Source organism: Schistocerca gregaria, chromosome 11, assembly GCF_023897955.1.
Source record: "Schistocerca gregaria isolate iqSchGreg1 chromosome 11, iqSchGreg1.2, whole genome shotgun sequence".
In the NCBI taxonomy this organism is placed as follows: domain Eukaryota; kingdom Metazoa; phylum Arthropoda; class Insecta; order Orthoptera; family Acrididae; genus Schistocerca; species Schistocerca gregaria.
The window spans coordinates 18,181,898-18,200,728 of record NC_064930.1 but is presented as its reverse complement, the minus strand read 5'-3'; the positions used below and the strand labels follow the sequence as shown (position 1 = coordinate 18,200,728).

The 18,831-nt window shown below is 46.4% G+C and overlaps 1 protein-coding gene across 4 annotated transcripts in view; it reads right to left on the bottom strand.

Moving 5' to 3' along the window:
• Positions 1 to 18,831, bottom strand: part of LOC126295132 (zinc finger protein 708-like) — a 108,927-nt gene that overhangs the window by 48,543 nt on the left and 41,553 nt on the right. For all 4 annotated transcript variants that reach the window (XM_049987404.1, XM_049987405.1, XM_049987403.1 and 1 more), the window contains exon 5: positions 10,401 to 10,438. In XM_049987404.1, coding sequence (XP_049843361.1) covers positions 10,401 to 10,438 — 38 coding nt within the window. The remainder of the gene's footprint in view (positions 1 to 10,400; positions 10,439 to 18,831) is intronic.

Sequence of the window (18,831 nt, the reverse complement as noted above, 5' to 3'; positions counted from 1 at the left end):
AACGAAAGAAGGGATTGCAACTCCGGTAGGTGACGGTAATAGCCATTACAGTTCCATTGGATAGCCAAAGAACGATGAGTCAATTGGGGGGTGAACAGGATAATGTCAGTCATGCCGGTGGGTCACCACCCGTCACCGACAAGGAGGGTTGGTTGGTTGGTTGGTTTGTGGGGGTTAAAGGGACCAGACTACTTAGGTCATCGGTCCCTTGTTCCACGACCATAACAATACACGAAGAAAAGTCCAACAAGCAATAAACACATAACGGAGACAAGGGACGACACAGTACAAGAAAGACACAGACGAAGACCAGAGAAAAGAGATTAAAAGACACACAGAGTGTGACGGACATTGGCCGACCATGAAAATAAAACTGGAAAGGCCAACAACCAAGGGACACATTAAAACACCACAAACTAAAACCCCAGGCCAAAAGCCACAGTCGACACTAAAAAAAAATAAAAAGGGACTCTCATATTGAATGATAAAAACCCCCTGCTCGAATAAAACGGAGAACTAAGTCAGCCATAGTAGAGTCATCGGTTAAAAGAGCAGGGAGTGTATCGGGCAGCGCGAACGTCTGCCTGAGGGCAGTTAAAAGTGGGCAGTCTAGTAAGACGTGTACCACGGTCAGGGCCAATCCGCAGCGACAGAGAGGCGGGTCGTCACGGCACAAGAGATACGCGTGCGTGAGCCGGGTATGTCCTATGCGGAGCCGGCAGAGGACGACAGCGTCCTTGCGAGACCCCCGCATGGAGGAGCGCCACACACTGGTTGTCTCCTTGACTGCCCGAAGTTTGTTGGGAGAGGGCAGGGTGCGCCACTCATCACGCCAAGCAGCAAGGACCTTCTGCCGCAATACGGATCGGACGTCACTCTCTAAAAGACCGATCTCCATGGCCGGGGAACTGACCGCCTGTTTCGCCAGTTCGTCAACCCGCTCGTTACCCGGGATGCCGACGTGACCTGGGGACCAAACAAAGGTGACAGAGCGGCCGCAACGGACGAGAGTATGGAGGGACTCCTGGATGGCCATCACCAGACGGGAACGAGGGAAACACTGGTCAAGAGCTCGTAAACCGCTCAGGGAGTCACTACAGATGACAAAGGACTCATCTGAGCGGGAGCGGAGAAACTCTAGGGCACGATAGATGGCAACCAACTCGGCAGTATATACACTGGAGCCAGCTGCCAATGACCGTTGCTCACAATAATCCCGTAGAGTGAGAGCGTAACCAGTGTGACCAGAGACTACCGAACCGTCGGTGTAGGCCACCGCCGCGTTCGGAAACTCGGCCAGGATGGAAAGAAAGCGGCGGCGGAGGGCCTCCGGAGGCACTGAGACCTTCGGACCCTGTGCCAAGTCGAGCCGAAGGCACGGTCGGGGCACACTCCATGGGGGCAGACGGAGATTGGCCCGGAAAACAGGCGGCAGAGGAAAAAAGTCAAGGCCACGGAGAAGGTCCCGGAGGCGAACCGCAATGGGACACCCTGACCGGGGCCGCCTGTCTGGAACATGGACGATCGAGCGCGGGAACAGGAGACGGTAGTTTGGATGCCCTGGCATGCTATAAACGTGCGCGGCATAGGCGGCCAGAAGGCGGTCACGCCGGAACCGCAATGGAGGGACACCAGCCTCCACAAGTATGCTGTCGACGGGGCTTGTCCGGAACGCTCCCGTGGCGAGGCGGATCCCGCAGTGGTGTATGGGATCCAGCAATCGCAACGCCGAAGGCGAGGCAGAACCGTACGCCACACACCCATAATCAAGGCGGGACTGGATCAGCGCTTGATATAGGTGGAGGAGGGTGGACCGGTCGGCACCCCACCTGGTGTGGCTTAAGCAACGGAGAGCGTTTAAGTGCCGCCAGCATGTTTGCTTCAGCTGCCTAATATGGGGCAGCCAAGTCAACCGGGTATCGAACACCAGTCCCAAGAACCGATGCGTCGCGACCACAGCAAGAGGTTCACCGTCAAGGTAAAGGCGCGGCTCAGGGTGAACCGTGCGACGCCGGCAGAAATGCATAACGCAGGTCTTCGCGGCCGAAAACTGGAAGCCGTGCGCTACAGCCCATGACTGCGCCTTGCGGATGGCACCTTGCAGCTGCCGTTCAGCAGCGGCGATGCCACTGGAGCTGTAATATAGGCAGAAGTCGTCCGCATATAATGAAGCCGCGACGGACGACCCCACCGCCTCAACAAGCCCATTGATGGCAATTAAAAACAGGGACACACTGAGGACAGACCCCTGTGGGACCCCGTTCTCCTGGACCCGGGAGGAACTATGCGACGCAGCTACTTGCACGCGGAAGGAACGATACGAAAGAAAATTCTGAATAAAAATCGGGAGCGGGCCCCTAAGGCCCCACTCATGAAGTGTGGCCAGGATGTGATGGCGCCAAGTCGTATCGTATGCCTTCCGCATGTCGAAGAAGACGGCAACCAGATGTTGGCGGCGCGCAAAGGCTGTACGGATGGCAGACTCCAGGGAGACCTGATTATCGACGGCAGAGCGGCCTTTACGGAACCCACCCTGAGACGGAGCCAGAAGGCCCCGAGACTCGAGGAGCCAACTCAACCTCCGGCTCACCATACGTTCCAGCAACTTGCAAGGAACGTTGGTGAGGCTTATGGGGCGATAGCTGTCCACCTCCAGCGGGTTCTTGCCAGGTTTCAATACGGGGAGGACTATGCTTTCCCGCCATTGAGACGGGAAAACACCCTCGACCCAGACGCGATTGAAAAGATCTAGGAGGCGTCGCTGGCAAGGCACTGAGAGGTGTTTCAGCATCTGGCTGTGAATGCGGTCTGGTCCAGGAGCCGTATCAGGGCAAGCAGAAAGTGCGCTCTGCAATTCCCATTCGCTGAAAGGAGCATTGTACGACTCCGCGTGGCGCGTGTGAAAGGAAAGCCTCCGACTTTCCAACCGCTCTTTCCGGGAGCGGAAGGCCAACGGGTAGTTCGTTGACGCGGAACACTGAGCAAAATGCTCTGCTAACCGGTCCGCAATCGTGTCGGAGTCGGTGCACACTGCTCCATTCAGCGAAAGGGACAGAGACAGGTGGCCGATAGCCTTGGAGTCGCCGAATCTTGGCCCAAACCTGCGATGCGGAGGTACGGACGCCAATGGTGGAAACATAACGTTCCCAGCACTCCTGCTTCCGTTGGCGAATAAGGCGTCGGGCTCGGGCGCGGAACTGTTTAAAAGCAATGAGGGTCTCCAACGACGGGTGCCGCTTATGGCGCTGAAGAGCCCGCCGGCGATCTCGAATCGCCTCTGCGATCTCGGGCGACCACCACGGCACAGTCCTCCGCCGAGGTGCCCCGGATGGACAGGGAATCGCAGATGCCGCCGCAGAAACGATGCTGGTGGTGACCGACTGAACCACTGCATCAATCGGATCAGTGGAAGGAGGTGCGATCACTGCGACAGATGTAAATAAGTCCCAATCAGCCTTATTCAGAGCCCATCTGGAGGGGCGTTCAGAAGAGTGACGCTGTGGCAGTGACAGAAAGATGGGGAAATGGTCACTACCACATAAGTCGTCATGGACCCTCCAGTGGATGGATGGTGAAAGTCCGGGGCTGCAAATAGAAAGGTCAATGGCCGAAAACGAGCCATGGACCGCACTAAAGTGGGTCGCCTCTCCCGTGTTTAAAAGGCAGAGGTCAAGCTGTGACAGAAGAGTCTCGACATCTCTGCCCCGGCCAGTAATCGCGGCGCTACCCCACAAGGGGTTATGGGCGTTAAAGTCGCCCAGCAACACAAAGGGAGGCGGCAGTTGTCCTATCAATGCAGCCAACACATGACGAGAGACATCACCATCCGGCGGAAGGTACAAACTGCAGACAGTAATAGGCCGAGGCGTCCACATCCTTACAGCGACAGCCTCCAAGGGTGTATGAAGAGGCACACACTCGCTGTAGATAGAGTTAAGGACGTAGACGCAGACTCCACCAGACACCCTCTCATAAGCTGCCCGGTTCTTATAATAACCCCGATACCCTCGTAGGGCAGGGGTCCGCATTGCCGGAAACCACGTTTCCTGGAGGGCAATGCAGAAGAAAGGGTGACTGCTGACGAGTTGGCGGAGCTCAGCAAGGTGGTGGAAAAAACCGCTGCAGTTCCACTGGAGAATCACATTGTCCATGGGCGAAATAGGCGTGAAGGGACCTAGGAGGCAGATCACGTCACTGGGTCACCTGCTGTCACCGATCGAGGACCAGTACAATCGGCGTCCTTGGCGTCTGAGGGTATGGCGAGATCCAGGTCCTCAGCGGACGCCATGATCTCCACCTCATCCTCAGACGCAGAGCCTGTATGGAGCGGTGGGGCGGATGCCACCGCGCGTTCCTTGGCCTTAGAGGCCTTCTTCTTCTTCGTCTTCTCTCTCTGCTCCTTGGGCTTTACTGGCTGGGAGGGCTCCACCGAGTCAGTCTCCGGGACGGAGGAGGAGCGGGAAGCCCTGCGACCAGCCGCTGGCCTGCTTTTCAGCCATTGGCTGACGTCACCCTTCCCAGAGGTGGAAACTGGGAAGGGAGGGACCCGAGGGATCCCTTGCGAGAGAGAGTCGCCGAATAAGTCGGACGCTTCTCCGGCTTAGAGTTGGGGACTTGTGTCCCCGATGGTTGGGGGGTCGTTGCTCCTGAGGTAGGTGGTGCAGGAGCAACAGATGGGGAAGTGCCCCCCACCATCAAGGGGGCAGGTGTAGTATTCCGGCTCAGAGTGTTCAGTGGAATCGGTGCAGCAGATGACAAAACTACTGTTTTGGCAGCGGTGGCATAGGAGCTGGTCAGAGCCACAGGATGTAGCCTCTCGTATTTCCGCTTAGCCTCAGTATAGGTCATGCGGTCCAGGGTCTTATATTCCATGATCCTTCGTTCTTTCAGTAGAACCTTGCAGTCTGGCGAGCAAGGGGAATGGTGTTCGCCGCAGTTCACACAGATGGGAGGCGCCGCACATGCAGTATTAGGATGTGAAGGGCGTCCACAATCTCTGCATGTCATGCTGGAAGTACACCGAGATGACATGTGGCCGAACTTCCAGCATTTGAAACACCTCATCGGGGGAGGGATATAGGGCTTCACATCACATCGGTAGACCATCACCTTGACCTTTTCGGGTAGGACGTCACCCTCGAAGGCCAAGATGAAGGCACCGGTGGCTACCTGATTATCCCTCGGACCCCGATGGACGCGCCGGACGAAGTGAACACCCCGCCGTTCTAAATTGGCGCGTAGCTCGTCGTCTGACTGCAAGAGTAGGTCCCTATGGAATATAATGCCCTGGACCATGTTGAGACTCTTATGGGGTGTGATCGTGACGGAAACATCCCCCAACTTGTCACAAGCGAGTAACCGCCGTGACTGTGCAGAGGATGCCGTTTTGATCAATACTGCCCCAGAGCGCATTTTGGACAAGCCCTCCACCTCCCCAAACTTGTCCTCCAAGTGCTCGACAAAAAACTGAGGCTTGGTCGCCATAAACGATTCCCCATCGACTCGTGTACAGACTAAATAGCGAGGTGAATAAGGTTCGCTGCCAACCGTAGCCTTTCGTTCCTCCCATGGTGTGGCCAGGGAGGGGAACGATTGTGGATCATATGCCTGAGCGTTATATTGAGGCCGAGAACGCTTAGAGACTGCTGGCGGCTGGCCGCCAGCAAGAGATGATGTACCACGCTTCATCGCGGGTCATCCGCCCTGATGCCACCTACTCCGACCAAGGGCCCTCCCCACGGGCGCCACCCAGCCTCAGCAACGACCACCTGGCGGGATGGCCATTGCCGGGAGTCCCGATGCCCCAAGGAGACAGGCATCTACTCCTTGGCATACGCGGGGAGTTAACGGCGCAGGCATCAGTAGAGCGATCCCTGTGTTGTCAGGGGGCTACAACCGACAGGGTACATGGCGGCCCCACCACAACGGACTGGCTACCATGCTGGATTTCAGGTGAAATGTAGTCCATGATCGTCATCGGCGCATAAAGCGACACAGCAGAGCAGACTGCAAAAAAAAAACCGCACCCAAGAACAAAGCCACGCCCTAGAGATGGTGAGTGGGCGGGACAGCTATGCGACGACGACCAACCAAGCTAGAGATGGTAATGAGCGATGGACACATTGCACGTTGTAAGGCGCCCTTCCCCAATCAGCTCGCTCTTCGGAAGAATTTAGAAGATGGAGGTCAAACCCGGTAGGGGACCATCACATAAGGCCGAAACGTTTGAGACTCCTTTTAGTCGCCTCTTACGACAGGCAGGAATACCGTGGGCCTATTCTTACCCCCGAACCCACAGGGGGAGACAAGGAGGGGGCGACATCCATGAATAACAGGTCAGAGTCAGGTTGTGAAGATGGGGACGAGACCTCTGGCGACACCAGAGACTCCTTGTCCCGGGACTTGTGCTGCTTCTTTCTTTCTGTTTGGGATCGTGGAGGGCTGTGCAACAAAATGGAGCCAGCCACAGCAAGATCGGGAACAGAAAGAGAGCGGGCGATCTGGGGGCCCGCAGACCGTCGTTCTCGTGGTGGCCGCGTGGCAGCAGACCTTTGGCCTGGAAGGTGCCGGGAAGGGGGATCCCGCGAGGGGCGCCCATGACCGGCAGACGCCGAAGAAGCAGGACACTTCTCCAGCCGGGGAGAGGAAGCGGTGCCCGGAGGGGATGGTGTGGGAACCGCAGGGGGAGGGGGGAGGAAAGGGGTTCGGGACTGGGGTAAGGAATGAGGAGGAGGGGGTGAAGATACTACTGAAGCATAACTAGTTGTCAGGGTCACTGGATGAAGGCGTGTATACTTTTTACGGGCCTCAGTATAGGTGAGACGATCAAGAGTCTTATACTCCTGTATCTTTTTCTCTTTCTGATACACTGGGCAATCCAGTGACCGTGAAGAATGATTCCCACGACAATTTACGCACACAGGAGGGGGAACACAGGAACTTCCCTCATGGAACGGATGTCCACAGTCACCACAGAGGGGGGCCTGCGAACAGCGCGAAGACATGTGGCCAAAACGCAAACACTTGAAACATCGCATAGGTGGTGGGATGTATGGCTTCACGTCACACCGATAGACCATAATCTTGACCTTCTCAGGGAGGGTGTCCCCTTCAAAGGCCAAGATAAAGGCACCAGTGTCAACGCGGTTGTCCTTCGGACCCCTCTGAACCCACCGAACAAAGTGAACCCCCCGCCGGCTTAGATTGTCCCGAAGTTCCTCATCAGATTGAAGGAGGAGGTCTCTATGGAAAATTACACCTTGCACCATGTTCAAGGACTGGTGTGGGGTAATTGACACAGGAATCGTACCAAGATGGGTACAGGCATGGAGAGCTGCAGACTGGGTAGCTGAAGCGGTTTTAATCAACAGCGACCCAGACCGCATCTTGCTGATAGAGTCCACCTCGCCAAACTTGTCTTCGATGTGTTCAACAAAAAACATAGGTTTCGTATGAGTAAAAGTATCCCCATCAGTTCTGGCGCAAACCAGATAGCGAGGGAAAGGTTTCGCCCCCAGCCGACGAGCCTGGCCCTCCTCCCAGGGGGTAGCCACGGAAGGGAAGGCGGAAGGGGCAGACGAAGCAGCACGTGAAGAATCTTTTCCAGTCAAAGAGACGGCCGGAGGACGGCCAGAGTTGTGGACTCTTATGCGTTTCATGAGCATAGTGTCCGCCCTGATACCACCCACTCCGATCAGGGGCTCTCCTCATGGGCGCCACCCAGCCACAGCAAGGGCCGTCTGGCACGGCGGCCATTGCTGGGAGTTCCGATGCTCCAGGACGACAAGCAACCACTCCTAGGCTTACATGAGGAGGTCACAGCTCAGGTATCAGACGTGTGATCCCTGTGTTTTCAGGGGGCTCAACCAAAAGGGTACATAGCGACCCCACCACACGGGCTGGCTACCGTGCTGGCTATGGACCCTAGCGTCAAACAACGACGTAAAGGAAACGATGGAATCAATGATGATGGCACACGCCGGAGACACTAGGTAAGGTGCTCTTCCCCAAATGGCTCACACTACGGAAGAAAATTTAGTGATGGAGGTCAAACCCCAGAGGGGACCAGAGAATACCAAAAGGATGAAGGAATTACAGAACAAGGCCGAATTGCAGGGTCAACAGAACCAGGAGAATAGCAGGGCCAACATAAGGAGGGACACCATAAGTAGGGACACCAAGAGAGGGAGAGGAGAGGTCGGAGGGAAGGATGAAGGACAGGAAAGGAGGGGAAGGGAAAGGAAATGCAGCCCGGAAAAAGAAGGAAGGCTGCAATAGCTCGGGGCCCCGTGCTCGCCACGCACGTACTCACGAAAGGACCGCTAGCCCCCTGGGGGTTCAGCTGGGTGAGGGTACATGTACCAACACCACTGAAGAGGATCTCCACGTTAGGGAAAGATCAGACCATTTGTTTTTGTTTGATTTCTTAGAACTTTCTAGTTGGCAGATGAAGACTATGTTTTTAGCTGTAGAAAGCCTTTGCAGGAGTACTGCTTTTGTCCTTCCAGCCTGACAGTTGTGTAGCAGGCGATTTCGCCACCAGGGGCAAGGATTTGATGGCTTCTTGTGCAGCTGCAGGAGGAGATGGGGATGCTACTGTGACCTTAGTGATTTCACTACTGCAGTACTGAACTTGAAGTTGCAAGTCTGGGTGGGCGTATCCTCCGTTATGCATGGCATAGCAAAAAAGATACTGTAAATGCAACTTGGTAAAATGCAAGAATTTTGACTAGCAAACAACTGCAAGTCACAAGGTGGAGTTTGATGTTCTTCACTCAGATTTCCTGGATGGCTTTCTCATTAAGACACATGGGACATTCATGGGATTACAATTGATACAGCAGTGAGGAGACGAACAGCTGAACTCTTGAGTATCTCTGCCAAGACTAAAGCATTTGGCCATATTTTGACAGGATACGTGTTTTATTATAATGCTGAAATTTTGTTTGCAATGTATGGTTGGACCATGATGGCTTCATAGCCTGCCTTTATCTTTGACGCAAACACTACTCGAGCAAATGGTAGAAACAGAGTGCATGTGGGCATTAAGTTTGCATCCATCTTTTTCATTTCTCAGTGGGCCACAGTGATACCATGATTAGAGAGATAAGCGTGGATTTCTCCATTGGCAAGGTCATCTAGCATCAGAATGTAAAGAACACCATGTGAAGAGTTCAGTCTACGATGGTCCTCAACACGAACAGGATAACTCAGGAGGGGTGATGCTGCAAGCAGTTGTTGGGCTTGACAATCAGAATACGTCTTCAGAAGCAAAGTTGCATTACAAAAATGAGAAAAGAATTTCACAGGGCCTGCAACTGCAAGGACAACTTTCAGAATAATGCATTCATTAACCGTAGCAAAGTACTGACCACCTCCGGTACGTGATACCATGAGGAACTGATGTGCAGCTGGGATGGCCTTGAAATCTTTAGCCTCATTCTGTTTACGTTTAGTAGACATGCACTAAGACGTTGATTGAGCTACTGCAAAAAAAAAAAAAAAAAAAAAAAAAAAAAATCACCCATGATTGCCAACATCTCCAATGGCATGCTCCTTCCAACTGGGTGCCCCCTCAGAGGGGGATTCACCCACGGTAAGTGACTGTTCACATCTCAGGTCACACCTCTCGAACCCCTGACAGAGGGACCAATTGGCATTTGGGAAAGTAACGATCACCCCTCTCTGAGCCTGGCCTGTATCAGAGGGTGTGTGTGAACCCTACCAATTGACCTGGAGCTGGTAATTATGCATTACCTTGTCACCTGTAATGCGTCTAATGAATGAGCGAGCCTTCAGGAACACACCGGGATAAAGGAGAAACAGAGAATGAGGATTCAACACTTAAGTCTTCACAACGTCACTGAAACTAGCACCAGCTACTTACAATTCTTCTTGATCATGACCCGTTAACTGTCACCACAACAAGCCTGTGTGTTCCCTGACCACCACTGTGGCACAGCATTGAAACAGTTGTCCAACACTATATTCGTTGATCTGAAAGGTTGGGAATCAGCTCCAATTTTCTGATTTATAGCCACTCACCCTTTTTTCTTTCTTGTTCTACGACAGTATGACATTAGCTTGTGCCCATCAAGATGAATCTGTTGAATTTCAGTGATTTTCATGTGATGTTCTGCACTAAGCAAAATACAGCCACTGATATACCACCTGAACTTTTATTTTCCTGTACAGATATTAACCATGTGCTCTATTTATCTAGGAACAGTCACATAATGGTTGTTGCACAGAATAGCATTACTGACCATCTGCCTTGTAATGTTGGTACTTATTGAAAATACTGAACAATTACAGTAGTGCATTTCATATCTGAAGTACTCTCACAATAAATAAGAATTATTATTTCTCAAAAAGTTCTGCAGTGAATTATGGAAACTTACCTTGCAGTATCAGATGCGTATCTTGTTGAGGCTTCCACCTGAAATATATTAAGAAATGGCCAGTGATTTACAACTGATGGGACAGTAAATAAATATATTTCTATTAACACCCACGAACATGTGATTGGTCCACCAACCGCTTGAAAATATCATTAAAGAGGACATGATGAACTGTTGCAGTTAATGAAACAAAATATTAGTAAGAATTCACTTTCCATTTTCACACTGTCTTCAGTAGTGTAAATAACTAGACGAGCCAGTAATTTGGTTGTAGCCATACTTCCTACAAGACACTTCACAAAGAAAAGTGACCAAAACATCTTTCACCTGTCATGCACTTACACCCTGTGTTAAATTTCCGTGCACTTTTGTTTTATTAAGGGATTGCCATTCACTGACTGATGAATCGATGATCGTAAGTGACACATTTGGGCCTTTGTGCTCTGGGCAGCCCAGATCAACTTGCAGGTGAGGAGCGACTTCTAAACACAACCTTAAGTTCACATCCAACACTACATAAAGGCTGGACCATTAAATATACAAACATTAATAAATATTGGCAAACTCAAAATGCTTTCAAACACTGTACATATATGACAAAATTGGAATTACAAAACAGCACATTCACAGATGAAGAAATACCACATTCAGAGAACTGTAGATTTTTTACAGACAACACAGGGAAGAAATTCGCGAAACTACTCCAGAACTAGGCTCTGCATTCATAAACGTCAAATCTATGTTGCACTCAGTACCAAAATTTTCCGTTACCTCCAGAAACCCTCACTCCCTGCAATAATGCAATATTTAGATGACAGGTACAGAATAATTGATGTACATGCATCAATAAATCATGTTAACAAGAACAATGCAGAAAGCAAAACAGTCCTGAGAACTATGTTGAGAAGCACCTGTTTATTAAATTTTTATCCTCAGATTGGTACAGAATGGAGATGGGAACACTTTCTGCCGAAACTGCTATTAATGAAATGTATTCACAACTGGAATTTTATCTTCTGCCATTCCCAGGCGACAGCTTACTATGAACTACGACAAAGTTATTAAATGTCATGCCTAGTCATTTGGGAGTGGATATAAAGACGTGCCGTACGATAGGACTTTGATAGAAATTAGTACATGAAGTACAACCATTGTCTGGGTGTACACATTATGAAGACTCCCGTCTTGTAATGACTACGGAATTTGTAAACACAGTTAACACAAGGAGAGTATTACCTCAAAAGGAATTATAAAGGATTCAGACATCACACTGAGTTACCACTTGAGAATCGTACAGCTGCCAAATTAATTTTCAATAAACATATTCCATAACAGTCCAGGGAGAAAATGTTTTCATTTATAAATTTCTACTTGACTGTGGATGTAAGAAAAAAGGATAAATGGTAAGAAAAAGACAGTTAGCTAAATTGTTGGTAGATAACCACCCTCCTCCCACCCCCCACCCCCCACCCCCCCCCCCCCCGCTCCCCACCCCCCCACATATATCACTAAATCACTAAAATCATATGCGATTGACAGTTATACGATTTGAGAATATCAGATAGCTTATGTGCCAATAACAAAGCACAATTCCAAGAACATGGTAAATTTCATAGACAGATACCTGTTGAAATTTACCATTACCACTGAATAATAAAAGTGATTCCTGGCCTAGAATAACTGATAACCATGTTCACAGAAGATTCCAAGAAATTCCAAGAAAAGTTCAAGGATAAAACAACAGCAGAAATTCTAAAATATGAGATATATCAGGGATGGCTTAGGACAGGAAGGTTCTGTGATGGGCAGATTGATAAAGTACTTAAGGGGCAAAATACTATTGGAATACATTTGTAAAATTTTAGAAGGCTTATGACTATAAAGCTCAACTGCTTTTATTCAAAATTCTTAGAGAATCTGACATGCACAAGACGGCATGAGTCCCCTTAAAAGAACTTCAGCCTCATTTGATATAAGAACAGACTTTAGCCAAGGCAATGGACTAACTCCATTCTTCTTTCAGACCATACTAGAAAAGCGAACATTGAACAGATGGAGCACTTGTCAGAATGCAATAGCAGAAGTTGAATACTACTTGGTTACAAAATGGGTGTCAAAATTGTCTGTTATACTTTTGTAGATAATTTAGCAATACTGATGGTGTAGAGAAAGTACAAAACAGAGAGAACTAGAAACAGTAGGAAAAGCATGACTACTCATCTCCTCTGAAAAGAAGCAGTAATTGCGAACAGCAATACTGCAAAATCTCGCTCAAATACCGTGTATGGGAGTGATAAATCATGTAGCCAAATGGTGGAGAAAATGGAGCCACAAGAGGAAGACTATGAAAAATGGACTTTGCATTACATTAAACAGAAGATGTTTATAGTAAAAATTCATTCTCCAAAATTGCAGTACCTCTGACTCGCAAAGCAGTAACTTAGCCAGAATACACATCTGCATTGCAAACACTGATTTCAGATTTAACAAATGATAGTGAAAATTACGAAAAAAGAAGATATATTAGGAAACAGAACACCAGTACAAACATTTAAATTCAGAAACAATACACAAGTATATATAAATATGTAGGAAAATAACTGGGTCCAAAATTTGGCAAAGAAGGCTAAAGAGTCTTAGCATACTGAAAAGAAAAGCTGTGGAGCAGCACTAAATCTTTTCTATTAAAAAACTCATTGGCTTTCAGAAGAGTACAAAGACCTACCAGAAACTTGTTTAAATAGGCCAGAAATTGAAAACCAAACCAAATACAGAGACAGCATTGAGTTGATAAAACTCTCCACAACAAAATAGTTCCAAAACAACAAGATAGAAACTGGACATCAGGTGAGTACAGGCAAACAAGTGTACAGATGAAGGAGTAGCATAAAGAAATGTAAAACCTTACCTGGCCTGTAACTGAGCAGAACAAAAAAAAAAAAAAAAAAAAAAAAAAAAAAAAAAAAAATTCTTCCTCGTTTGTAACACCTTCGCAGTAAAGCATAGTGATGGTGTATGTACTGCAAATGAACTACAGCAAAGAGGTCAAAGAATCTCTGCAAATATGCAGATAACAGTATTTGAAGTGTTTTGTTAGGCTACAGCAGTGCTCAGAAGTATTTTTCAGTTGTGTTATGCTGTCAGTACTGCTTGCATGCAGTCACAAAAGAGCAACACATGATAAGTGTCACTCCATCAAGTGCTTCATGCTGCTGTGGTTACATATCCAGCGAATGAGCAAAATCATACAACAATGTAAGTATATATTCCTTTAGCTCAAAAGTACGTAACTTGCCTTGATGGTATGGTATGGTATGGTATTGTATTCATTAACCACTATGACTCAGGTATTCACTCAGTGATTGCTTACTTGTAGAGAACTAGAAGTATAACAAAACAGAACACTTGCTTGATGTGAAAAACTGTCTGGCATGTCTTCAAGACTGGGAGGTAACAGTCTAGCACTGCTACAGAGTATGGCATATCACAACAACTAACTAGTGTGCAAAGTCAATGGCAAGAACAGGAAGTAACAGTAACCAATAAGATAAGGTCCGATCAGCCTTGAAGAGCAAGGAGGAAGGACATTGATTTACTTATTTATTTTCTTTGATTAACAGTACAGAGTAACCCACCACCTTGAAATTTAAGGTGGGTCAGATGCTTCTGAATCTAACAGCAAAGACTTCTCATTGTTACAATTTTACTGCTATACAGTTGCTACGCTTTTAAAAAAAATAATATATAAAGATTTGTCTTAGGTTACAGCGAATGCAGTGCTTAACAATTGTTAAAGTGGTTCAAATGGCTCTGAGCACTATGGAACTTAACATCTGAGGCCATCAGTTCACTAGAACTACTTAAAGCTAACCGACCTAAGGACATCACACACATCCATGCCCAAGACAGGATTCGAACCTGCGACCGTAGAATTCGCGAGGTTCCGGACTGAAGCGTCTAGAATTGCTCTTAAAATGGTTCTATATAAATTGTTACTACCTAGTTGATGAGAATGTAATTTATATAATGCACATGTCAAAGAAAAATAAACGAAAAGAGTATGCTGTATTTGGAAGTGTAATATTGTCTAAGTAGCCTGTTGGTAGATAATGGCCCATTTCTAAGTATTTCAGATGAGAAGGTATCGGTACAACCTCCAGCTATTCTCATCTGAAATGGTTTGTATTAAGGACAGAATGATTTGTAGGCAATCAGCTGCTGCTCCAAGAGAAACATCTCAACAAATCAGGGAATATCTGAAACACAATAATGGACTGAGCACACGCACATCTACCATAAAAAGTCACTTAGTAACAGATGATTTACATGATAAATGAAATAAACCAGCTCATCAATTCAAAAACTAGGGACAGGATAGACTTTCCAAGGAAAGCCTGAACTTGGAATGCGGAAGATGGATTTAAGGTTTTATGGAGTGACAAAAATTAATTTAACATTTTTTTTCTGATGGTGTGGAGTATACTGGGTGAGTCACTATTACCAATATGAGTAACTCCCAAAGTATGATAGGAGCCAAGAGGTTTGTGGGACAAAAGTTTCATGGTACAACAGGGGCCACAGTACGAAATTGGTGGATTGTTACTTCAGAGATATAAAGGTCAACTTTGCTTTTTAAATGGGATGCTACAGTTTGATACTTATTTTCTGATAGTGGCTATGAAGATGAATCCAATGATGTTTAACACTAAAGTCTTTAAAGGTCAATGAAGGTCAAAAAGGTGGCTTGTACATCCATTTACAGAAGATCTTCTTACCATGGATGGAGTGGTATTTCTTATCACATCAGCATTTATGGAAACACATGCTCTGACAATTCTTTCTCATATCTCGTTCAAATAGATATACAGACTTGTACTAAACAGATCACAATTTCATATCCTTTAATTACCCAATGGCAGTTTTTTTCTATTACACACTTATGTTTATATAGTTGTAAATAATGATTTATATAAAAGATTTTTGTGTGCTACTGTAATAGGACTGTATTAAGACCCATGGTGAGATGAAAGAAGGAGATAGTAAATAACAGTGGCAGAGTACAAATACTGTTTTGTTCTGCAGATCACTATATGCAATTTGATGACCTTCTGGACAGCAGCAACAATCCTTAAGTAAATTGATATGAGCTCATCACATCAGATCAAAATGCAAAAAACAATTACCACGTTTTACAGACTGTAAGGTGCACCTTAATTTTCAAGCAATTGTTAAGGAAAGTACATTTTTACCATTTTTTTTATTAGATTTCAAAGTAAGCCTAAAAATTTCTTTGTTTACAAAACCAAAATGACCTTTTAAGATCACTGACATTCATTATCTCAACTTTCCTCTTTCCTCAGCATCATTGTCCTCTTCATATATAAGATGATTTCACTACCATTATGAGCATTATTTATGCCGACCAACTGAAAGATTTAACACTGATATTTTCTGTCACCCTTCATCACAACTGCTTTACTGACACACTTGTCTGTCTGTAGATCATTTTAGAACTTCCTTTGTCATGAATTCATGTTGGGCTTAATCCATCATCCATTTGTTCCAATCCTCTTGCATATACAATTTCAATACAATAAAATGCCATGGAAACCAGTATAAGCAGGTCTATTCAAAGATAGTAAACAAGCAGGATATGACACTGCAGTCGGCAATACCTATATAAAACAAGAAGTGTGTGGTGCAGCTATTTTATCAGTTACTACTGCAACAATGGCAGTTAATTAAGATTTAATTGAGTCTGAATTTGACGTTATAGCCAGGGCATGAGCGATGGGACAGCATTTCTGAGATAGCTATGAAGTGGGGAGCCTCCCATATGATGATTTCAGGAGTGTACAATGAATATCAGCAATCCATTAAAATATAAAGTTTCTGATATTGCTGTGGCCAAGGAAGGATACTGTAAGAATGGGACCACCAACAAATGAGGAGAATCATTCAATGTGATGGATGTGCAATCCTTGCGCAAATTGCTGCAGGTTTGAATACTAGGCCATCAAAAAGTATCAGCGTGCAAACCATTCAACAAAACATCACTGATGTGGGCTTTTGGAGCTGAAGGCCCACACGTGCACCCTTGATCACTGCACGACACAAAGTATTACACCTCAATTTGGTCTGTCAATACCGGTATTGGACTGTTGAAACTGGAAACATGTTGCCTGGTCAGATGAGTCTCCTTTCAAATTGTACTGAGCAGATGGATGTGTACAGGTATGGAGATAGCCTCATGAATCTATGGACCCCTCTTGTCATCAGGGAACTATTGAAGCTGGTGGGGGCTCTGTAATGGTGCGGGGTGTGTGCTGGAGTGATATGGGACACCTGATACATCTAGAGATGACTGACAGGTGACATGTACATAATCATCATGTCAGATCACCTGCATCCATTCATGTCCACTGTGCATTCTGAAAGACTTGGGCAATTCCAACAAGACAATGTGACACCCCACACGTCCAGAATTGCTACCGAGTTGCTCCATGAACACTCTTCTGAGGAACACTTCTGCTGGCCACCAAATTCCCTGGACATTAACATTACTGAGCATATCTAGGACGCCTCCCATCACGCTGTTCAGAAAAGATCTTCACTCCATTGTACTCTTTCCGATTTATGGTCAGCCCTGCAACATTCAAGGTGTCAGTTCTCCCCCAGCATTACTTCAGACATTAGCTGGGTCCTTGCCATGTTATGTTGTGGCACTTCTGCATGCTCACTGGGGCTCTACATGATGATATGCACATGTACCAGCTTATTTGGCTTTTCAGTGTAGTGTATTTCTCAAGGCATCAAGAAGTTGCAATTGTGAAGTAAGTCCTCCTGCAATAATAGCAAGCTCTCTATTTAATTGTCTCCATTTCTCTTTCACAGAATTTTACAAATGACTTCTGGAGTGATCTAGCACTAGATGAGAACTCGTCTTCAATGAAGTGACTTTCCTATGCATCTGTTAATACACAAGTTAATACCAGCCTTGTCCATCCAACCCTTGTCACATACGTGAACAACACCTGCCACAAGGTTTTGATGTTGTTTAGCACTTGAAAATGAGCACTGGATTAAGTTTAGCGCCATCAACACAACACGAAAGAACAACAGTGTAGCGCATTTTTCATGTTCACCTGTTTGAATAGTTACCGCTTTAGCACCTTTCATGGCAACAATACTGTTAATTGGCACATCAAATCTTTATTCACTACTTAGTTCCACACTGGTTTTATTTCAATGTTGTATAATAATGTGCTCAAAATATAATACTCTCTCTTCATACTCTTATGGCATTTTATGAGATGTTTAGGTCTTGGTTCAGTTCACATGCTAAGTCCATGGCACTTCATAAACCTGTAGCACCAAACATTTTCACACTTAACATCTGTTAAGTTACACTGCAGCACTAGCTTACAAGCAGGTATTGGAGTCATTTTTGTAGTAATTTGAATACCATTTGGATGGTGTGCTTGAATCCCTTTCAGTACATCATCTAGTTTTGGCCATTTTGTATTCAGTCCCCTATTTGCACATTTAGCCATCCTCATGCTTTTCTGTTCTTCTTTACTAACCTGCCAATATCAATTTTTTTCTGTTGCTGGAGGACTGAAATGATGCTCAGCTGCTCTGTTTCCACGTTCTTCTGCATATGCTATTAATTTCTATTTATAGCCTGCATAATACGAGCAGCTTTTATTTTTTCCATTGTGAAACTAGCTACTAAATAAAATATTCTTCTGTTACTAATAACACAAATCACTTTCAATTCAAGTTCACTGGCACTGTAGACTGCAATGACACATCACAGGCTAGACTGTGCTCTTGGATTGTGATTGCGGGGCATGAGGGAGACACTGTTAGCAAGCTTGTGAATCCCATTAACTCATGTTTGTTGCATCAGTGCAATTGAATCCAATGTTCCTAGACAGAAATGGATTTCCTGCAGCATTGAATATATGGCAAATTTTAGGGCAACCAGGAATTTTGACTCCAACACTGGACTTGTTATATCAAATTCAAGTACAACACACCTCAATTTTGAAGGCACTTTTTTTGAACAAACGAATGGTTGGTTGGGGGTTTAAGAGACCAAACAGCAAGGTCACCAGTCCCTTGTTTCAAATGTGGTCCATTCCGATAGTGTGACATCTCAGGAAAGTGAGAACGATAAAAGGGAAAACGCTAAAAAATGTAAAAGGTCAATCATGTTGTCAATGGTAAAAACAAAATGAGGCAAGTCTGCAAGAGAACGAACCCAATGCTATGCTAGAGGCACGAAATATCCCACTTCTGAAGCAACACAGGCAAGACCACCTGCGACTTAAAAGGTGCAACCGCTACAGTGTTGAAGTACATATGGGGAAAGGAGACTAACCAATCCTCAAAAAAATGATGAAAACAGAGTAAAAGGGGAAGAAAA